This window comes from Lissotriton helveticus, chromosome 4_1, assembly GCF_964261635.1.
Source record: "Lissotriton helveticus chromosome 4_1, aLisHel1.1, whole genome shotgun sequence".
In the NCBI taxonomy this organism is placed as follows: Eukaryota; Metazoa; Chordata; class Amphibia; order Caudata; family Salamandridae; genus Lissotriton; species Lissotriton helveticus.
The window spans coordinates 418329398-418353493 of record NC_136063.1 but is presented as its reverse complement, the minus strand read 5'-3'; the positions used below and the strand labels follow the sequence as shown (position 1 = coordinate 418353493).

Sequence of the window (24096 nt, the reverse complement as noted above, 5' to 3'; positions counted from 1 at the left end):
TGTATTACCTATGCCTTAATGGTGATCTATCTGGGGAGTGGCTGAATGGATAGGTTTCATGGTTTATATAGTCCTACTAATACAGATGGAAAAGACTGCATATACATGGGTTTGCTAAATGCACACCATATAGTGGGCATTGTTTATAGGTTCCATAAAAGGTTTTTGTATTAATGCTTTCCAAACAACTTGCCCATAATTTGGGTTATTTATTGCCTGTTTTAAATAGTTCCCAGTAAGTATACCTTAGTCTATAAGACACACCATAATAGGAAATAAACAGAAAAGATAAACTTAACCACACTTACCTTGTACACACCCATCTTCTTCTTTTGCGTTTGGAACATAACATCTTCAGCAACATCCTTCATGTGATCCTGGAAGCAATACAAGGTAAATGACTTGCACACTCCGATATATACTGATTCCTATATACCATGTACAGTTTTTAAGTGATTCCTTAGTAATTTGGCAATATTTTATTGTGGGATACTTGTAGTATATTTACGTTCTATTCTCTACAAAACAAATATGATTACATGCAGTTAAAATAATAATGATTAAGGCCCTCATTCCCTAACAATTTGCGCACCTAAGGATAATTTACCTGTGCACCTCCACTTGGACATCCTTGATTCTGATTCACAAAATAACGTTCTGGGAATAGTTCCATGCTGAGATTGCACATATGACTATGGAAAGACCTAAAGTTGTGTGCAAACTTGACTGAATTTGTGAGACAAATGGTTCAGAAAAAATATTTTCCTATAGGAGTGTTACATAATTGGGCGATGCAAACGTGATGAACTCTCTCAAAGTCGTAACTTTGTGGGTATTTTCAAACATTAGTAATGACCTACATACTTCACACTTAGTAGTATAGTATTCCACATTTATAGAGCGCACTGCAACCCCAAGGGCATCCTGGCGCTAAGACACAGTAAAGTTGAAATGATCCGCAAATGCTGACTGCCGGTTACCCTCTGGGGAACAACCAGGTCTTAACTTTCCTCCAAAACAACAGCAGCTCCTGTGTTTGCCTCAGTTCCAAAGGGAGGCTGTACCACAGGCGAGCAGCTGCCACTCCAAACGCTCTCCCACCCATAGTGGTTCGCTTGAACCTCAGCATGGTTGTCAGGCTAGCTGCAGAGGATCGCAAGTTGCATACAGGCCAATACCTACCAAATCTACCCTGAAGTGGCTTGGGCCTGGAACCGTGCGGTGCCTTGAAGGCAATACACCGTGACTTGAACAGTATCCTTTGGTTCACCGGGAGCCAATGTAGCTCAGCTAATGCTTGGGAAGTTGATGAACCTCGTGGTCTTCTTAAGACCAATTTTGCTGCTGCCGCCTGGATACACTGAAGCCGCGATATTAAATACCTAGGGGACTCCAGCAGCAAGACATTACAGTAGTCCAGGCGGCTTACGATGACACTCCTAACGAACAAGTTACTTACCTTCGGTAACGCTTTTTCTGGTAGATACAGTATCTGCCTGTGGATTCCTCACCTTGTGAATATCCCCTTGCGTCAGCAACATTCGGAAATTCTTTTTGTAGCTTCACGCCAACGTGGACGATGTCATAGAGGCACGGCATTGCGAGCGACTCCGCTGACGTCACTGACACCATAATAGGCCCACGCCGGCGTGATGACATCAGTTCCGCCCTTTTTTCCGTGCCTTCGAGGCACACGGACGGACCAATGACAGTAGATATATACACAGTACATAAATGTCAAGATAACACACATAGTGTGAAGCAAATGAAGGAAAGAAAATGAAACAAAACATTTCCTTGACAATTAAATATATATACATTACATTACATTAACCCAGGTATAGAAGAGTGGACAACGGGGAGGCGGATGGGTCAGTGAGGAATCCACAGGCAGATACTGTATCTACCAGAAAAAGCGTTACCGAAGGTAAGTAACATGTTCTTCTGACAGATACATCTGCCAGTGGATTCCTCACCTTGTGAATAGAGTCCCACAGCAGTCCCCACTCCCGGAGGAGGGTGTCCACACTTCCACACTAGAAAATCCTGGAGGTCAGCGCGTGCAAAGTGGCCCTCCCTCCTCACTTCGGTATCCAAGCAGTAATGCTTCACGAAAGTGTGGAGGGAGGCCCAAGTCGCCGCCCTACAAATATCCTCAACAGGTACACCCCTAGACAAAGCAGATGTAGAAGACTTTGCTCTAGTAGAGTGAGCTCTTATACCCTCTGGAGGTTCCTTACCCGAGTAAGCAGTAGCAGATCTTAATGCAGAGGATAATCCATCTCGAGAGCGTGCGCTTGTGCACCGCCTTCCCCTTCCTGAAGCCAGCAAATCCGACAAACAGCTGGTCATCCAACCTGAACTCTCTTGTCCTGTCCAGGTAAAAGCTCACCGCCCTCTTAGGGTCCAAGCGGTGAAGTCTCTCTTCCTCCTTGGAAGGGTGAGGGGGAGGATAAAAGGTAGGGAGGGTAATGGACTGCCCCAGATGGAAAGGAGTTACCACCTTAGGCAGAAAAGCAGCCCTGGTCCTGAGAACCATTCTTTCAGCATGAATGGATAAAAATGGGGGCTTTGAACTAAGAGCTTGAAGCTCACTTACCCTCCTTGCCGAGGTAATTGCCACCAGAAAAATAGTCTTAAAAGACAAAAGTCTCAAGGGACATGAGTGTAAAGGTTCAAAAGGCGAACCCATCAAGAACGTAAGAACAAGGTTCAAGTCTCATTGAGGTACAATAAAAGGTGTAGGAGGAAATTTATTGGAACGGCCCTTAATGAAACATAAAACAATAGGAGATTTAAACAAAGAGGGCTGGTCAGGCAAACAAAGGAAAGCCGATAAGGCCGACAAATAACCTTTGATAGTTGCCACCGCAAAACCTTGCTGGGCCAAGGAAAGTGCAAATTGAAGTATATTGGACAAACAAACCCTTAAAGGGTCAACGGACTTCTCCCCGCACCAAGCAACAAATTTAGACCATCTATAAGAATAAATGGACTTGCTGGAGTCAGCCTGGCCGATAAGATGACATCCACCACATCGTGCGGGAGAGAAAAGGAAATCAGGTTGCCCCGCTCAATCTCCAGGCATGGAGATGTAAGGTTTGGAGGTGGGAGTGTAGAAACTGCCCCTCCATCTGGGAGAGGAGATCTGCCCTGTGAGGGAGACGGAACGGAGGGCACGAGGAGAGGTGGAGAAGATCTGTATACCACACCCTTCTTGGCCAATCCGGGGCGATCAATAAGACTTGGGCCTGGTCTTGGCGTATCTTCCTCAGAACCCGAGGAATCAAAGGTATGGGACGAAACGCGTAAAAGGAGTTGCGAGCCCCAACTCAACTGAAACGCGTCCCCCAAGGCTCCCTGTATCGGAAACTGGAGGCTGCAGAATGACGGGCAGTGAGCAGTCTCGCGAGTGGCGAACAGGTCCACCTGAGGAGTCTCTCACATCTGAAAGACGTGACGAACTACCTCTGGATGAAGCCTCCACTCATGGTCGGCGGAAAACTGCCGACTGAGACTGTGCACGAACGTTCAGAACTCCGGCCAGATGATTTGCCATCGGACAAATCTGATGGTCCTGAACCCAGTACCAGAGACGCAGAGCCTGTCTGCAGAGACACTGCAACCTCACTCCTCCCTGCTTGTTGACCTACCACATCGCGGTCGTGTTGTCCATCAGGACCTGAACTGACTGTCCGCAAAGGGAAGGGAAGAAGCCCTTGAGTGCCAGGCGTATCGCCCGCAACTCCAGAAGGTTGATGTAAAGCAACCTATCCTCTGGAGACCAAAGACCCTTGATCTCCAGATCCCCCAGATGAGCACCCCACCCTAGAGTGGATGCATCCGTTATCACTGTGGCCACCGATGGAGGTAGTTGAAAATGCTTTCCTTGTGACAGATTGCCTTCCACGCTCCACCAAGACAGATCAACTGCAGTTTCTCTCGAGATCCTCACTGACTCCCTGAGATCTCCGCCGTGCTGATACCACTGCCTGCGGAGGCACAACTGGAGTGCCCTCATGTGCCAGCGTGCATGGTTGATCAACAGAATGCAAGAAGTCATCGGACCGAGCAGGCGAAGGACCTTCAGGACCTTCAGGACTGGAACAACCGCTCCATTGTAAAATAAAGGAATCATTTCTAGTATGTCGTGAATCATTTGAGAAGGAGGGAATGCACGAAACACAATAGTGTCCAGTACCACACCTATGAACAGGTTGCGCTGGGAGGGCACCAGGTGAGATTTGTGTACATTTATCGAAAAACCCAACCTGCGCAACAACTGAGTTGTCTCTTGCAGATGATGGAGCACTATCTCTGGAGATTCTGCTTTGATCAGCCAATCGTCCAGATACGGGAATACTGGTATCCCCGACCTTCTGAGATGTGCAGCCACCACAGCCATCACCTTGGTGAAAACTCGAGGTGCAGTAGTAAGACCAAACGGAAGGACCGCAAACTGGTAGTGTTGCGATCCAACCGTGAAACGGAGATACTTTCTGTGCGAATTCAGGATTGGGATATGAAAATACGCATCCTGCAAGTCGATTGACATCATCCAGTCTTCTTCCAGCAGCGCTTGAAGAACCTGCGCAAGGGTGAGCATCTCGAACTTCTCCTGCTTCAGGTAAAGGTTCAAGATCCTGAGATCCAGGATTGGACGAAGTCTGCCATCCGTCTTGGGGATCAGAAAATACCGGCAGTAGCATCCCTGACCCCTCTCCTTCTCCGGAACCACCTGTATCGCACCTTTTCTGAACAGTGCCAGGACTTCTTCTTGCAGGAGAAGCAAGTGGTCCTCTGAACAATAACCCTGGCAAGGAGGGTAATTTGGGGGAAATTCCCAAAAGGGAAGAGCATACCCATTCTCTACGAGATTGAGAACCCAAAGATCTGATGTAATCAATTCCCAATCTCGCAAAAAATGGGTAAGCCGGCCCCCCACTGGGCCCACATGATAGGGCTGCTTTGCTGTGGTGGTAGGGGGCTGGGAAGGGGAAGAGGAGGAGGGGGATGCTTGACGACCTCTAGGACGAGCTCTTTGCCTGCCTCTGCACGACTTGTACAGCGTATTTTGCTGCTGCTGTGGCTGCTGCTGAGATGGTTTGTAGGATCGAAAGGAAGACCTGCCAAATCCTCTGAAACGTCTCCCAGGAGTACCCCTGGTCTGAAGACCTAAAGATTTTGCTGTAGCCCTGCTGTCTTTAAAACGTTCTAAAGCAGCGTCAGCCTTCTTGCCAAACAATCCTGACCCATCAAAGGGCAAGTCCATCAAAGCAGACTGAACATCTGCAGAGAATTCTGATGACTTTAACCATGCAGCTCTCCTAGTGGCCACCGAAGAGCCCATGACTCTCTCCACCGAATCAGCCGTGCCCAGCCCACTCTGAATTACTTGCCTCGCAGCATCCTGAGTGTCCGAAATTACTTCCTGAAAGTCCTTTCTATCCCCTTCAGGAATTTTTGGCACTAACTGCTTCACGGAATCCATCAAGGCATGGATGTGTCGTCCCATCAGGCAAGTTGCATTAGTAGATTTTAATGCCATGCTGGCTGAGGAGAAGACCTTCTTGGCCGCCTGATCTTTCTTTCTCCACTCTTTTTCCCCAGGAACCTGCGGAAAAGCACCCGCAGACTTCTTTGAGCAGGCAGCTTGCACAACCAAACTCTCAGGCAGGGGGTGTGTAGACAAAAAGTCCGGGTCATTAGGCGCCACCCTATATCTCCTAGCAACCGCCCTTGACACGGCAGGGGCTGTCAGAGGTTTCTTCCACACTTCATAAATAGGTTCTGCCAAAGCATCATTGAATGGAAGCATTGGTTCAATCACAGAGGAAGGTGAATGAAGGACCTCCGTAAGAAGAATAGATTTATATTCAGCGGTAGGCAGATTAATATTCAGCAAGTCCGCCGCCTTCTTTATAACGACATGGTAAGGAGTCACATCCCTAGAGGGTACATCAGAGACAGAGGCCAAATCCCATTCAGGAGATAGTTCCAGGCCACTAGCCTCCCTCAGGTCATCAAAAGGATCCTCTGAATCCTGTAGCTCACCTTCCTCCAAACCTTCATCCCATTACCTCTCCTCCTCCATAAGCCTCTGGGCTTCACTCCTCGATCTCTCCTTCATAAATGAAGCAGATGGATCCATGAACGACTCCGCCGGAGTCGGCGCCGGCGTCGAAACCGAAGTCGGACGAGACAGCTTAACCCGAGGTCGAACCGGATTCGGCATCGGAGTCGAGGGTATCGGTGTTGATGGAATCGGCGTCGACGGCTTTGGCGTTGAAGGCTTCGTCGGCGCCGGAAAATGTCAATGCGGTGCTGGAGCCGGCATGAATGGCATAAAGGGCGCAGGAGCATAAGCCTGGGGAACACCCAGGTTAAAAGCCAAAGGACCCGTGGGACCAACAGGTGCACCAAAGGGGTACATTGCCCTGGAGTAAACGCCATACATGGTATTCAGGAACTGCGTTGGATCCTGACCTGGAGCTGGAAAGGCTGGGTAAGAGCCCCCGGGTTGCTCTCGAGGGAGCGGAGTAGTCACGACTTCGACCTCCACTTCAGGTTGATGCACCGGGGTCAACGGACCCGCAGGCAACGGAACTTCGCCTTCACCAACTTCCTCCACCTCACCTTCATCCTCCTGACCAGAAGGATTGGAGGGAACCGGAGATGGATCCACTATCTGCTTCGGTGACCCAGGCGAATCAGCACGCGAAGCCTCACCATCGGAGTCCTGTGCTTCCGAAGCCGAAGCCACTTCCTTCCGAAGCAGCTTAACCTGCGACTTCGGTCTCGAACTCGAGTCCTTCTCTGAATGATGTCTGGACTCATGGCTCCTCTTCTTGTGCTTCTTCTTCGACGACCTCAAAGCATGAGCAGAAGACGAGTCCGAGCGCGACCTCGAACGAGACCTCGACCTCCAACGCCGAGTTCGCGACTTCGAAGTCTTCTTTTCTTTCTTACTTTTCAATTTCGCCACAAGGAGCTTCGTCTACCATTCTCGAAGGGCTTTCGGAGTCATTCTCTTACAAGACGGGCAATCCTCAACGTCATGGTCGGAGCTCAGACACCAGACGCAACACTCTTGCGCATCCGTGAGGGACATTCTCCGCACCCCTTAAATCCAGTCTTCTTCGAAGTCATCACGACAGAAGACGAAAGAAGACACCCAAAGAAATACAAGGTAACAGAGTTACAATATAGCTACAGACGATCCCTTGAAAACCGTTAGCGTCCACGACGTAGAAAAAAGGGAACTGATGTCATCACGCCGGCGTGGGCCTATTATGGTGTCGGTGACGTCAGCGGAGTCGTGCGCGATGCCGTGCTTCTATGACGTCGTCCACGTCCACGCGAAGCTACAAAAATAATTTCCGAATGTTGCTGACGCAAGGGGATATTCACAAGGTGAGGAATCCACTGGCAGATGTATCTATCAGAACACTGTCCCTCTGGTCTGAGGAGGTAGCAGTGGTAGAACCTTCCGGAGTCCTTTAATGAGCATAAAGCAGTCCCTGACTACCTGATTAACATGCATTTCCAGGTTAAGTTCATCATTAAAACTAACCCCTAGATTACGCACCATGCTCACCGGTCCCATAGGGCCATCCGTGGGGAAAGGTCAGAAATCCGAATGTAAAACTGAGGGCCCTCTGCCCACCCCACAGTGCAGAATATCTGTTTTGTCGCTGTTAAACTGCAGAGCATTGTCTCTTAACCACAACACCATTTCCCGCAAACACTTGTGGAAAGTATCCTGGGAGTCCGCCTGATCACCATCCAGGGACACTATCAATTGGGTGTCATCAGCATAGCTAACCACACTAATATTGTGGGCTTTGATGACATTAATAAGCGGCCGCATATACACATTAAATAGTATCGGGCTGATAGATGACCCCTGCAGTACCCCGTACCTATTGTTAGTAAAGTCTGGCTGGAAGGGGGAGGGCAACGGCCTGCCGTCTATCTTACAAGTAAGACTGGAACCAGCTCAAAGCCGTATTTGTCACCCCCACCTCCTCCAGTCTCGACAGCAGTTTGACATTGTTTACCGTGTCGAACATGGCGGACAGGTCTAACAAGATCAGAGTTGCAGAATGTCCCCTGTCCGCACGCATCCGAAGATTGTCCAACATGGTAACCAGTGCTGTCTCGGTCCCATGTCCTGGTCTGAAACCAAACTGTTCATCCCCCAGCTTATTATTGCCTTCCAGGAAGCCCGAGAGAGCGCGGCTAACCAGGTGCGCCACTATTTTCACTGGATATGGCAATAGGGAGATTGGCCTATAGTTCTTGAGACAGTTGGGATCCAATTAAGGTTTTTTCAAGAGGGGTGAGACCACCGCCATCTTCCAACAATGAGGCACCACTCCACTGCTAAGTGATTGATTACATAGCCGGTGAAGCAGTGGAAAGTCCTCTGGACCAAGCTCTTTCCAGAATTTCTGGGGGATTAGGTCCAGCGGTGAGCCAGAGGAGTCCCCCATAGCCACCTTAATAAACTCTTCTTCCGAAGGCAGTTCCCAGGGATCAGGAGTTATTTCCTGCCTCCTTGATTCAGCTCCCATTTTCCTGATTTCACATAACTTAGGTGTTCTTAATTCAACACTTTCAGTTGTGACCAGAGGGGTATCAGGTTTAAGGCCTTCAATGATTCTATCTATCTTTTCCTGAAAGAACGCTGCCAGTCCGTTGCACAACTCTTGTGAGGGCACGATCTTATTACTTGTGCACTCAGGGTTGGTCAGCTCTCTCAGTATGTTGAAGACACAATTGGTACTATTGGAGGACTTGAGAATAAGGTCTGCAAAATATGCGGCCTTAATCATGGCTATAGCTTTTTTGTACTCGGCTAGAAGTTCCCTCCATCTGATTTTAGCTTCACTGGCATACAGACTTCGCCATTGCCTTTCGGCGTGCTTACATTTCAGTTTAAGCATTCTCAATTCGTTAGTATACCATGGGGCGGATGGTTTTCCCTACAGCCTAATATTCTTCAGAGGATCAAGCTGATCAACCAATTGGGTTAAGTGATCACAAAAACCAGAATAGTTCTGAATGACTGACTTCCCAGGGTCAAAAAGAGACTCTAACTGAAGTGCCCGACCTGAATTGGTCTTCCTTAGAAAGACCTTCCAGTAACTACCTAGAAAATACCTTACCTCAATAGATGTGGGTATGGTCCTTATAACGTGGATAACTCTAAATTCGACCAAATAGAGGTCTGACCAGCCCACTGGTAGGACACTGTCCATAATTTATTTTCACCAGCAAATATTGGATCCAACACATGCCCCTCTGTATGGGTCACATCTTGGACCCATTGTTGAAGGTGCAGGTTGGCACAGGTTTGGATGAGATGAGGCACTCCGTAAGTTACATCTAAATAAGATCGGCAGAAGATGTTAGGAGGAAGGGATGTCTTCAAATAAAATGTTATTTTCATGAGAATAAAACAGAGAAAATAAAAACCTGCACACTATCTTACCCAAAGAAAGATATGACTTTCCAATTTCCAATTTTTGACTACCAAATGACTATGCAAAAGTTCCATATTTCAATTTCTTCCTCTCATACACACACATAGTTTTACTTTTGGATGGATTGATCGTTAAGTAGAGAGCCGTAGCAAATTTTCGGAGTGCCTGCAGATGGCTGTTTAAGTCTTTTGGGGTAAGATCAAAAATTTGTATGACGTCCGCATAAAGTAGGCACAGAATAGGCTTTCCCCCAACTATCGGGGCAATAACCTCACTTCGGGCCAAATGATCAAGAAGGTCTGAAATATATAGGGAGAAGAGAAGAGGGCAAGCAAGCACCCTTGTTTTCACCCGTTTGGGGTAGGGACACCGTGCGATAAACCCCTATCCCCACTCAATACAACTCTACACCAGGTATCAGTATGAAGGGCGCAAGCCAACTCTAAGAAGGTACCCAGCATACCCAAATTTAAAAGCTTACTGCACTGCAAAGACCGAACTACTTTATCAAAGGCTGTGGAGAAGTCAATAAAAGCCATGTATACCATTCCCCCTCTAACCATAACATATTTCTAATTTATTACCTGAAAGGCAGTCATATTATCAATTGTACTCAAAGTGGACAAGGATAGTGTTGACTACAGATGTGGGAACACTCAGTGTTTTGTAAAACACCCCTCACACACCAACAGGCCCCTTGGTGTCATGCTTCATCATTGGGGTCTTCGCACCCCTCTAACGGGATGCGGCGTGCTACGACCTACGACTACGCGGGAGCACTGAAAGTATAGACTATGTGTGGTGTGTGTCGTGCAAGTGATAGGGTATTTTAATGTGACTGGTGGGATATAGTGAAGGTTTAAAAAGTACCTGGCTCGTAGGTATTCAGGAAAAAAAAAATTATTCACAACCCCGGGCTGGTACTGTTAAAAGAAGTGCAGTTTGAGGTAGTTAACTGTCGTAGCTATGGACAGTACCTCTGGTGTGCGTCGACATGTTTCGGAGCTTGTGCTCCTTCTTCAGGACGGGGGCACAACTTCCCCACCTTACTCACGTTTTTCTAATTAAAGTGTAAATAACCAAAAGTGCAGAACTATTTACAGTGTTTCAATGATAAATTAAGTCTATAATGTGCCTACAGCGGTATAAGACCATGCAGTTGCATGATCTGAAAAACAAAAACCAAAAAAGAAAATTGGTTACCCTCATTAGGGTGGCTCAAACAGGTGCAGTCACCTGGAACACCAATAGTACAATGGCTCTGTAAAGAAAAAAGACACACAGAACACACAACGAAAAATAACACACATAAAGTTAATGGAAAAATCATTGGTCATACTCATTGTGTAAGGTTGTCTTGCTTCATGAGCATTTCAAGAGACGTCTGGGGTTGATTGCTAATTTCGGAATCTAGATGAATAAAGAATCGGTTTCAGTATTTTGTACTCACTTTTTGGGTGGGAAATGGTGTTTTTGTTTACCCAATACTTACAGACTCTGGTCGAGTTTTCCTCCGTGTTACCCCATGTAAGAAGGTGGATATCTGACTATGGTTACCCCCAACTTTTTGCCTAGTGTTTTGCTGGTTTTTGACTTAGTTGGCCTGGGATCCTGCTATTCAGGACCCCAGCCTTCCTGCTCTCTCTGTAAAATGGACTCCATGTACCCTAGGTACATATCCAATTGGATACTGAGTCACCTTATCAGCCCCTGTACAGTGTACCTTAGGTACCCAGGGCATAGGTGCACACAGGGCCTACCAGGGACTGCAGCATGTATTATGCCACCCTTGGATGGCCATCCAAAACAGACACAATTGGCTGCTTGACAGCTGGGGCAAGGTGGTGTAATCACCCTTGCTTTAGATATAGTATACCTATATCTAAACCTAAAATGGGCACACAGATCTCCTATCAGTCACTCCTATGGCAGGCCTTAATAATCCTGAAGGCAGAGTGCTTGGAATCGTGTGAGATGGTGCTCTGGCATGAGCTGAGCCTGTCTGCGGCCTTCGGGATCTATCCCTTAGCCGTTTCCATGATAGCGTCAGACCATATACTTTTAAGTGCCTTATAATCCTTGCGGTTATGGTAACTTTGGTCTGACATTATCTAAACATGTCGTGTAAGGTGTCATGCGCTTTGGAATACTACCCCCTCGCCAGTTCTGGCGACGGGGGTAGCCTTCCACCCCTCTAGAGGGAGAAGACATGTTGGTAGCTGTAACCCCGGTTAAAGTTAAACGCAGCCTCAGCTCCACAAAATGGATGCTGCCACTGAGACACGAGTCTGACCTCCTGCTGCTGGGAGTCCTTCCAGCGAGGGAGGCCTGGACAAAGGGTTTCCTGTCAGGGGCGGTGCCAGCACCATCCCAGACAGGATTTTGTGTATCCCAGGTAGGCAGGGCTGAGAGGAAGGTGACTGCAAGTGGCACCCCGGTGCTCACTGTGCATATGCCGGCTCAAACCAGTTCCAGGGGCACACCAGCCCCTGAGCTGGGGAGAGACCGGACAAAGGAGAGGGGTGTAACCACCCCCCTCCTGGTCCCACCCATGGGCAGGACCTAGTCGCGTGCCAGCCTGTAGTGTAGTACCTATTTTCCCAATAGGCTCTGCGCATTGGAATAATATCTTCAATAGTATAGACGTAGGACTGTGGTTAACTAGGTCTTCTACTGACGATATTAGACTTAAAGTTATGTGTGCCAGCTAGCTCAGAGTTCACTAGAAACTTTCTCGAATAGGCAAGGAGGAGTTTAACCTCCCTGGATAGACAAGAAGGGATTTAGTTTCTGACAACCATAGAACGTGACAACTTTGCTCTCCCCTAATCAAGAGTATATCTCTAGAGTCGTGTGAAAACAAAAGACAACTTATTTTACTCAGTCAGTACGTGCATTCTTAGTTTCACCAGTTTGTAGAGAAATAAGAGATGGGCGTGGTTCAATAAAAGATGTTATTTATTGACCAGTCTCTTTTCTCATACAAGAGAAATGAATCACTATTATTGCAATACTTATAGTTAAGTAAAGTGCATACAGTAAAAACAGAATTATAAAATAATACTGTAAAAGCATTTATATGGTTTCTTAGCCATATGATACTAAAATGGATAAAAGATATACATACATATATACATTGACTAATCGTACTCAACTGGTGCTTCTAACTACGCCTACCCCGGTGTACCTGACCTAAGCCTAATACTTGGGAGGGAGTAAGTAAGTAGCAGTTTAAGTTAAGTTTGCTTTGCCAAGAATCTGACTCAAGAATTCTCTGTAAGGGGTTAGTCAGTTCAGTACCTGGGATTTGGAAGGCTGGAGGGTTGGTATCTCTGTCTCAGGACTCGATATCCCAGTTACCCGCGAGGGCGGCTGGAAACGCCGGAGGCTGGATTTCTCGGCAGGAGAAAAGGCAGCGTCTCTCTCTCAGCGCGTCAAAAGGGAGGGGCAGCGTCCGTGGGCTTTTTCTGCATCAGCTGGGCTCTCCGGCAAGTAGCGCTGCTCCAAGCTTGTCACCGCCGTGTCCTAGCTTAGGGCAACGTCAGTATATTTATACCTGAAAGGTGCCGTGTTTGACGTAAGGATGGACATAAGACGTCAGCAAGAATGTCATAAGGACTGGTCGTTCTTACATTCTTTGCAGGAGTTCTCGAGCGAAATCAAAACAATGGTCGCGGGGATATCCCAGGTCTGTTGAAGGTTTGATTTGTTTTGAGAACTCGGTGTGCTTCTCTAGGGGGCTGAAGGGATAGTGCTTGCTTAATGTGACAGCATGCGCTATGACCTAATCTGAAGACGGGTTTCTGTGCCGTTGTATGGACATTAGTGAATTAATAACCGGACAAGGGTCAGAAATAGGAGTATCAATATAGGTACCTAGATAAACACACTACACCCACTCCACGAAATTATGTACATATTAACTAACCTAAGCAATAGTAAACATAACTAACAGTGCATTTGTATACCGGACCACCCCAAAAACATTTACGTATTTGAAAAATGGTGTATGCGAACTGCACGAAATGAGTATAGGTACTGTATGCATTCAAGCAGTATAATCATTCAAAAAGGAGATGCACATTTTATATCAGCATGAATGATTTGCGAAATTACACATGAAATGGCTCTTGATACAGAAAAAAATTGCGAGACCATCTCATCACATATAAACACAATTAATTGCATATAAACTAGAGGTTGAGGTAATGTAATTACTCTAGTATTCCTAAGAATAGAAGTTCTGTTCTTTAAGAATAGTTTTACTTTAAGCAGAAGATAAGTGCCCAAAAGGTAAATATTTTGGAATTTGGAAAAAGTTTTCGCTATTCAGGGGAGAAGAGAAAAAATAGTTCACAGTCACTTTGTTTTCAAAAGACTGAAGGCCAAATTCAGAGTTCAGGGAACGCCGTGTGCAAGTTTGTTTAAAATCATTCTCTCTGTTCCGGTGAAAACACCATTTCAGATAAATTCTCGAAAAAACAGTCTACGGCTTCTAGTGAGAGTTCGACTAGGTTAGAAAATGTCGCTACCATGCAGTCACGCGCATGATTGCTTTCACTGATTGTTTGATCAGAACTGCTTACAGAAGGTCGTACCTGGTCGATGCTGCTTTCATCATGTACTTCACTACCCTTCAATCGCAGTGGTGAAGTTTCCACGAATGCCGTCATCAGGATAGGTAGCCGCTGGGGACAGCACAATGCATGAGCCTTTACCGGACCCAACAAAGTATCTGCATCCAATGGTACGTCTGATTGTAGTGCAAGACAGGTGTCCAACACGCATTCTTCGCCGCATAGCATGCATCTTAATATAGGCATAACACAATTCTGCCAGATGGGTCTGAATGAAAGAAACCAGGTCATATTCAGATCTCGTAGCCGGGCTAAGCCAAGGACTTTAGTTATGCGGTCCCGGTAGCGGATAGCTAGGATCGTTTCTTCCATTGTAGCTGGAATCTTGTCTGTGACATGGCTTGCCATAACGAAGCAAGAGTAGCAAGAATAAAATGCCTGCTACGAGTCCCAACAGGAGTGGAAGTCCGCCAAAGATGGAATGGACGAAATTTGGAAAAATACCCAGGATCGCTTTGAATGGTGTTAAAGCGCCTGAAAAAACTGTCTTAAATACTCTGGCGACACCACTTGTATCAGAAATATTTAAGATTTCGTTCAACATTTCTGCGAAGTGTAGGGGGCTATTCGTTGATAACATTGAGTGAATCTCTGCCGTTGTCCTTGCAACTTGGAGATCATACGTTTCTTTTGATGACGTCAACTGGGTTGGCGTCTGTAGGAGGACAGTCTTCATTCTGCTTAAAGTATCAATTCGAATAGAAGAGATTTTTAAACTGGGCCATAACCTTCCCTCCCTGTCTGGAGCATCATTCGGGAACAATACTCTTTCACAGCACATGACCCTGGAAGTCACGCTTATGAGATAAGGTTTTCCTGGCAGCAAGCCACAACATCTGTGATCTACAATTAGAATGTAACTCCCGTTCGAAAGTCTTCTAAAGAATGGTTCTATTTGTGTTGCAGGTGTGCCTAACTGGTGACATGAAAGGTTATTTGAAGTCCCTTCACAGGCCCCATGCAAACTAATACCCTGACACAGAAGTATGCCACTTGGTGATTTTTCACAATTATTACCACTAAGAAATACACTCTGTCCGTTATTACTGACACATGTGTGTGTATAGGGCAAGTTCCATGTGGACTTAATGTATCCTTTACCCAACCTTTCATACGGGCCTGCCTGTATATATTTTTGGCAGTATTGAAACTGGAAAGTTGTTATCGGAATATTTATTATCCCATGTATTATCCATTCAATGACAGGTCGTTCTGACATTGTCAATGGTAATCTCTCAAGTTTTTCAATGCTCAGAATTGTATAGTCAGCACCCTTTTGTGCCAAACTGATTTGTTTATCAGTAAGGTTAAAGATATTAAATAGTGACGTTGTGTTGATTAAACGCCAAGGCACATAGCCTGAACGCAGATTTTGTAACGTCCAGCCAAGCTGTACAATAGAACGCAATTGAGACTGACCGTGTTGCAACATCAGTAAGTCTTGTTCTATTATATCGATTGAAGAAGATACAATACTGTCCAGTGAATATATTCTGGAAGACATTAACCCATTGTCCACAACAGAAAGTGATTTTTCCAAATTAACACGGTCAATTTCCCGTATTTTTTCTGCTGTCTCAATTCGAGTTACTTTCCAAGCTTCGTTGTAAGCTGCATATATAGAGGCCGCTATGAAACGTTTTTGACGCTGTTTGCGTGGTCCCATGATGAAATCACGCAAGTCAGCACCTTCTTTAAGTAAAGTTAAGTGTTGCTTAATTTCTGACAGTGTGGATGTATGTAGCCATTGAAGGCAGAGTTTTCCCACACTATAAGTAGTTACAATCCCTGGATGTTGTCTCTGGGAGTATCTTGGGTCTGGCCTGGTCAATTTGAACCCCTGTATTTTGTTCAGGAATCTGTCTTGACAGTTATTTGTGTCTGTGGGCCAGATCAACCATTGTTTCCAATCAGCATGTGTTCTGTTTTGGTTTAAAATATGGGATACGTCTATCTCAACATCTGTAGTGCTATTACTGTCGGGTGTTGGTTTTGGAATAGACGGTTTGTTTAAATCTTTAATCTTGGCTAGACCAAGACAGGATGTCTGTTGAATTGTATCATTCAAAAATATAATTTGTTCTGGGATTATGCAGGCTCTAAATAATGATTCTATACCTCGCACTTGCCAATCTTTTGTGCCCCAGATCGTTTTTGTTTCAATGTTATTGTTCCAGAAATCAAAACCGAAGGTATTAATTTTTTCAAAAAATGAGTCTGAATATATTAATTTTGTGTTTGTAAGCATGGTTTTCACTCCTGTCTTATTTAACAATTTGAAATAAAATGATTCTGCATTACTTGTGTTGAACCCAGAAAAGTATGAATATTTATCAAAATATGTCTTTGAACTGCCTTTTGGTGGAGTCGCACAATGTTCCCATTGGTTAAATTTTAAAACATTTCTAGGTTGAGCAGATTTATGCAGATAATGGTTACCATAATGGTTATAACAAAACATTTGATCGTAATTAGATGAACCTTGCAAATAATCATGTTCTGTAAATTTAGCTGACATTACTAGATCAGACATCATATCATTAATACTTTCAAAGTCCCAATCATCAGCAAATGTGCTTGGTTTTACAAAGTCACTTAATGAAATCTTAAATTGAGGATACTTCAGAAGCTCAACCGGACCATAGATTTCCTAATCAGTTTTGTCCCATGCTACCCCACCGGGTATAGGATTGGCTGTGAAGTTTACTGAAGAAAGTTCTCTTTTCTCTATGTGTGAAGACTTGTGAGGTTTCAGGACCAAGTTGATGTTCTGACTTGCTGTGTCCATTGTAACATATTTTCCCTCAATGAAATGTCCCAAGCATAGTACCATGATGAGCCAAAGTATGAGGATGAATACTCCTAGTGCCACCCAAAGTTCAATCCATGGAGAAATCAGATAGGTTTCTTTTAGTTGATGAAAGAGTTCCTTTGCTTTGTCTTTAAAAGTTTTTGTTGTCGGCTGTTCCTCAGGTTCACTTGGATCTTCAGAAAAATCATCGAAATTGATGAAGTAGCCTGATGCTGTTCTGTCAATTGTTTCAATTGCTTCTGGATTCCTTTTTGTTTTTGGAATTTTCTTTGTTTCATTAGCATAGTCTGTGGTTACATCATTATAGACTGGTGTTTCTTGATTTAAGATTTTAATTTGGGTTTCAAGAGGTTTAAGTTCCATGGCTTTGTTGCATAGTCCTTGTTGTTTAACTGTAGGTTTATCAATTGTGATTAGTCTTTCAGTTTGAACCTCTGTGTTTGTAGCAAACTTTGGTGTTCTGCTACTTCTTGGGAGTCCACTTGGCCTACTACTTGTTATCGGCCACATGATTGTGGTTTAACCAGGTCGATGGATACAACTCGGTTCTCCTTTTTACCAGCAAGGGGCGGTAGTACTACTGATCTTGTTCCGTTGACAGACAAGACAGGAACTGCTTTTCTGTAAGAAGGCCCAAATTCCTTCTTCACCGCGATTTTTTCTCTGACCAGATCCCCGATTTTTGGAATCCAGACAGGCCTTGCTGGGACAGGTGGTTTCTCTTCAGTGGCTGTTGGCTGTTGCTTCAACTTTATGTTGCTCAGGTCTTTTCTTTTTTTGTTTAAGTCCTGTAAAATAGCCAAACGATCTTTGATATCAAAGCATTTTTCTTTAACCACTGAAGTTTGACTATCAAGGTCCTGGATTAGCATTCTAGTCCCAAACAATAGTTCCTACGGACTGAGACCTCTCAGAGAAGTTCTTGGCAGATTATTTAAGACTACGTTGGACACTTATTAAATGTTTGACCCACCGAGCTCCTGAACCTAATACCTTTGCTGTTATAGATTGCTCTATGCCCTGGTTTTTTCTTTACACCATCCCATTTCCCTCAGGAAGGAGGTGACAAGAGTACCGCAATGCTATGCCCATGCTGGCCATGTCCGTCTCATAAGCTCGAGAGCTAAAAGCAGGACCCTGGTCAGGATGTAGCATGCAAATTGCGTATATGCCATTATAGACTCGCAAATCTTTGTATAACAGTTCAGACGTCAGCCGAGAGCTGGGGTTGTTGAAAATTAGTACGTTTTGGTGAACATTATCTGCGCCATCTTGCCTCTTCCCCTGATGCCACACTTTTGTCGTGCGCGCCCGCCATTTTTTTAAGATGCCCCGATCAGAACGAACCCTTTTGCATGCCGCTGGCCTCTGACATAGCCCTTCGCCTTCACTAAGCCTGCACGCTGACCACCCCCTGCTTGCACCTGCCTTGAGTCATAAACCCCTCTTCGGCGCTGCTCTGCCCCAGGCCCTCATCCTGTTCCCAGCGCGACACCCCCCTGCCTCCCTTTCATGATCTCCGGCCCTTAGATGCAAACCCCCTTCTTCCCCGTGTGCCCGTTTTGTCTTCCCCGTTCCCAGGCCAACACCCAGCTCTGCCGATACCATTTCTTGCCCCTCCCCGTACAATAGAAAGTTTCCCCCATCAAAGGATCCCCGGGTTGATCAAAGCCCCCACTCCATGAGATCCGATCAAACCCCCCACATTCCGTGAATCGGCGGAATATCCAGCTGCGTGATACTCATCACCTGTTGTGACTAGGGTGGGGACTTCAACTGTAAATGTGTGTGGGAACGGACCCAAAGGGGAGTTCCGGGAATGTCTTTTCCGTACATCAAAGCTTTAACATGAATGTGTAATCTACAATAAAGTCATAAACCAGTGTATAAGAGGCCAGGCCTCAGAAATGTATCCAGAACACCTCAGAACGATACCTTCTGCCGGTTTTGTTGTGTTCTCCTCCGGAGAGAATAAAAACCCTGTTTCCTGCTTTCCAGTCTCCAGCGCCTGCCTCTTCATTGATTAAATAACTAGAGGGTCACAGAGGCAATACCGCCGGGCAAATATCGATTGTCCCCGACCCGACTCAGGTTTTTACAATTGGCGTCCCAAGCGTGGGGCCCATCAGCGACTCGTGGATCCAGTGGGAGAGGTCCCGACGACAGAGTGAACGACTGCAACGATCGGGAGAGCTCTTGCCCAATAGACCCTCGTCTGGCAGCCGATCATCCGAACTTCACTAGTTCCGAACAGACCTCTCTCGAGTGATCTACGGTCCTGACTGGGGACCATCAGGAGTGCCGTGAGAAATACGAGAAAAAGAGGACGATCGGGCGCTGGATTCGGAAGACAAGAAACTGCCCACATGGTCCGGGTAAGGTCGTGTAATCACGACAAGTTGCGAAATAATTGCTTGATTGTTTGATTGTTTAAAAAATACTAGTATTGCTCTTTATTTTATTTGGAGATTCACTGTCTACAAACGGAGAAACAACGGGCTCTCTCTTTGCAAGCAGTGGAGGATAGGTAGGGCAGCAGCCGTGCTTATTTTTTCTCCCCCACTCAATAACTACTTGAAACTGAACTGTTGTTCGCAAAACTATTGTTTCCTGGAGATTCCCTGTCTGCAAACAGGGAAGAGACCACCCTTTTTGCAGATAGTGAAAAGGGTAGGTAACGCAGATCTTTGCGGACCTACTCATTCTCCCCATTGTTATTTATTGGTCTTTTTTGTTATTTTTGATCCATGAGGTATTCACTGCCTGCAAACAACGGTGAATAGAAATATTCTGTCCAGTCTTTGCACCTAGTGATAAGATAGGCAGTGCTGACTTTTTAGTCCCTCGTTACGAGCCGTCATGTCTGTCTTCTCCCCACTGATTAATAGCCTGTTTAGCCCGGACCGTGTATTAGAGGTGGACCATATAGCTCCACTAGAAGGCACCCCTAATAAGGACATGTTCATAAACTATGGATTAGTCACCATAGCCTATAATAAATTGTGGCACAGGTATACCGAAGAGAGTCAAGACAAACAGTGGCCACTGGCAGGATCCTTTGACCTTGATAAAATAGAAACGTTAGAAATAGCCCTTCGAAATAATAAGACAACGCCAATTATGCTCGACAGTCTCGGTATGTGGCGCAGAGAGGCTATGCAACGACAGAGAAAAGACGAGGACAAACCAAGTAGAGAAATATACCGACAGGACAACCCCAGGACATCGCTACCCACGACTTATCCCCCGACACTATGCAAAAGACGACCAGACTTAGGGCCAGACCAATGCGCTTTTTGTAGGTATGTCGGACACTGGAAAGCCCAATGCCCGACTCTACTGAGCGTGAGTAAAGGCAAAGGGCCGACAGGAACGACAGACCGGCAGTACGAGAAAAAGCGCGAGACAAAGAAGAACCCGACTTACATAGACAGACCAGACAGAACCACCACGTTCGATTATGCCCGATGGCACAGATTTCGCCAGGACAATTTCAGCGGCATGCTCAAGTTCTCCTAGGTCGGGCAACATCAAGACGGGAACCCAGCCTCGTTTCAAATTCACAGACGGAAAGAGATAATTATGACCAATAACTGTTTTATATTCGTCTTGGGTCTTTGTATGTCGTACTTGTACTGTCCCCCGTCTGAGTTTGTGTGTATGTAATGTACAAATCTGCGTCATCCCTCTACACGTGTTTCCGTGTTACCCAACCTCTGTTAGCAGAAACTTAGCATAAAAGCAACCTGGAAAGAAAGAAATGGTAAAACAAAATCCGTAGACCATTAATGAACTTGAACTTTTAATTTAGCACAACAAACAAGGAATAATAACGGTAAACTGTAGAAAATGAAAGTCAAACAGAACATTCGCCCCCCCCCCCATTCTGGAACCTTCCAAAGTAGGGCAGGGTTACGGCTACGCCCAACCAACGGCAACCCATATAAGGCGGGCCCGGCCGCCAACTCTTGGTCAGGAAATCTTAACGTATGGGGGAGCCGGAGGAGAGGCAGGAGCCAGCAGCCGGGGCAGTTGTAGGTAGTCCCGCCACATGTCTCCTCGGCCAGCCGCAACGGGCCTGGATAGACTTAAGTAGTCCCGCCACATGTCCAGAGAAGAACGAGGCACCTCTTCCTTTTCTCTTCCGTAACAGCCGCAGCAGCTCTGGACGGCGGGATGTCCTGCACGTACCTCCACAACAATTTGTCCAAGTTGGGCTGGGAGGGAGAGGCGACGCGGACGAGCCTCTCCCACCTCCACCGATAGGAGGTCTCCCAGCCCCCGGCCCGACGCCGAACACCCCCAGTCAGGCGATGGTGCCAATACTTCCACAGCACCGAACACACCATGGTGGCACCCCAGTACTTGCGCAGCACCGAACGTGCAATGGTGGCCATATTTTCGGAACACCGAACCTGCAATGACTGCACTGATACTCGTGCCGCGCCGAATGCGCGCCACAGGTGGCCATACTCCCACAGCACTGAGCACAGGACTTGGGGAACACCGGATGTGGAGAGGCCTTCATGCGGGGCGATGAAAAGGAGCGGCATGGGGTGCACCGGGAGAAGGAGACGATGCGAACGAGTCTCCCTCGCCCCCCCCCCCCCAGGTGGGGGCATCACAGCTGCACCCCAGCTGAACGTCCCGCTTTCACACAACAGGGACCTCTTCCTTTCACTCCGAAGGATCTCTCCCACTCTTGCAAACTCGACGAGAGTGGCCCCTGTAGGGCCTCAAAATGGCGTCTGGGTCCGCTGGAAGGCGGGCCCCGGCCACTAGAGTAACTTTGACCAGCAATATAACTCGAACATTTGCCCCCTGGGGCACGAGCCCCCATCTCCGACAGCATCTCCGCAGCCTTGAAGATCCTACAAAGGTCCCCGGCGGAACCTTCGGCCTTTGCAGGCTTCCGGTAAGGGACGGCTGCCTTGATCGCCAACGAAACAAACATGACATTGCCACTCCTTCTGTTAGCATGAATTCTAGAACTGCCGAAAAGGACTCTGGTCCAAACTGCCAGTAAAGGGAAACATTTCCCCCTGATGCTGCTTCCGGACTGAGCCGGCCCCGCCCAAAATGGCGCTGGTATCAATCGGAACTTACGAACACCTCGTGGTGTTCCTTCGCACTAATATAAACTTGATGTTCTGAGATTTTATATGATCCTTTGTACACTTGGCTAGAAAAGACAAGGAGAACTCACTCGACGAACAGTATGAAAGGATCCCCGTTACAAATGTTGATTACCAATATACAATATATTATATTTTTATAACTGATGTAAACCTCATTTACGACGCACACGTACGGTATGCATATAGGAAATCTGATTACAACTATTATGATTATGCTTCTAAATTATGAAAATAAATGCCCCCGAACCCCCAGCCAATTAATAGACGTTTTAGTTTCTTACAAATGAATGAGTAAAACTTTCCGATGTTTTTATTGCTGCGAACGACACCCCCCACTGTACGCACTTTAGCCATTGCCACGACCGGCCAAATACGACCGCACCCTCATAATCCAAATGCTGAAATGATTTTGCAAAATAAAGTTTTTGAAACTATGAACGGGTATTGCATGCTTTATTTTAAAAATGTGGGATCGGTGGGAAAGTTCTTTTCTGTGCACCCTACTCTGCTCTCTCTTTAAGGTTAAAAGAAGATGGTTGCCCAGCCCTGGAGGACGGATCGGATCAACAACACGACACTCCGCCTTCAAAGTACGCGACTGACCCATGAACTCTCGCGCAGAGGAAGACCTTGACTTCCAAGGATGGGTAAAACGAACGGTGTAAACAAGGGAATGTAAAAGGAGGGTGAAATGAAATAATGTAAATGTTATAAAGTACAACGTTCCAAAGTATCAGGGAACGGAGCTGACCCAAGAACCAAAGAACCTTAGAATGTCACAGCGTTGAAGGAGGTTTCAGGATCCCGATAGTGAGATACATCTTTCGACTAGATACCTCGCACTAGGCACCTCTGGTTTCCTTTTTACGTTTCCCCGCACACGACCTATATGGACGCACTGCCCCCCCCCCCGACTCCAGAAACCATATCCCCGGGGACCCTGCCCCGAGGAGGAGAGACGAGTAAGAGGTAAGTAAAGAACTTATGAATCCATGTATTTGAATATGCGCGAATGCTGTCTCCCCCACCCCCCTTTTTCCCTCCCTCTGCAGGTTACATCAGAGATTACAGCCGAGGTGTGGCGAAGATCTGAAGCCTTGCCATGTCTAATACACGAAGCGGACTAGCGCCGCAAGGTGGTGCCTAAGCACGCCTGCAAACTTCTCACGTATCGAACAAACCCGGAAAATTAGCACAACCTGATAAAAAGTGATCACCCTTAAACCAGACCGGACGAATGAACCCATGTCACGTATGATGCGAAACTATGAGGGAATGTGTGTGTGTGACTGAGGCGTTGACCCAACTGGTCGAAGGACCGAGAATGCGAGAAAGTGCGACAAAATGGTACCTCCTTTCTTCTTTCCTTTTTCTCAAGGCACGTCCCCTCTACCTTGTCTAATGCTCAAACTGCATGATTACAAGATTCTAACGCAGACCCGTGAATACCCTTTACTGTGTAATGCACTAAATAGCCTTTCTTGAATACACTGCCACCCTCTCTGTTGCACGTGTGCTATTTAGCCTGCCGTTGCTCTCTCTCTCTCTCTCTCTCTCTCTCTCTCTCTCTCTCTCTCTCTCTCTCTCTATTTTTGCACTCCCACTCTTCCGAGTGATTAGCCCCGAAATTGGCAGACTGCCACCCCTAGCACACCACCTAATTGGCTTCAAATACCGTCAGTATTTGCACAAAAACTTGTCTTTAATACAATCACCCTGAGGCCGCGTCATTACCTCTCCTTTTCCGCTAGAAGTCAATGAACCGAGGTTGGGCCGTAAGGGAAAGGACAGGTAAGACGACAGAAGTTCCCTAATCTGGCCCGAAATAAGGGAACTACATGTCGACGGCTCCTATGGTATAAAACAAGGACCTCAGAATACGCGACCCTCCCCTCCCCGAATTGTCGCAATACCCAAACCGGAAAAATGATCACCCCTGTTACCTCCCCTGTACCAGCCGCCCAAAAACTGGAATTATGAAACTACCCCTCATTTCCGGTTGTGAGAGATGGGTCGATTTA

General features: G+C 46.4%; 1 protein-coding gene across 2 annotated transcripts in view; it reads right to left on the bottom strand.

Annotated features, from left to right (window-relative positions):
* The window catches only part of RGS22 (regulator of G protein signaling 22), a 1652097-nt gene that overhangs the window by 205219 nt on the left and 1422782 nt on the right, over nt 1-24096 (bottom strand). For both annotated transcript variants that reach the window (XM_078686958.1, XM_078686959.1), the window contains exon 20: nt 309-377. In XM_078686958.1, coding sequence (XP_078543084.1) covers nt 309-377 — 69 coding nt within the window. The remainder of the gene's footprint in view (nt 1-308; nt 378-24096) is intronic.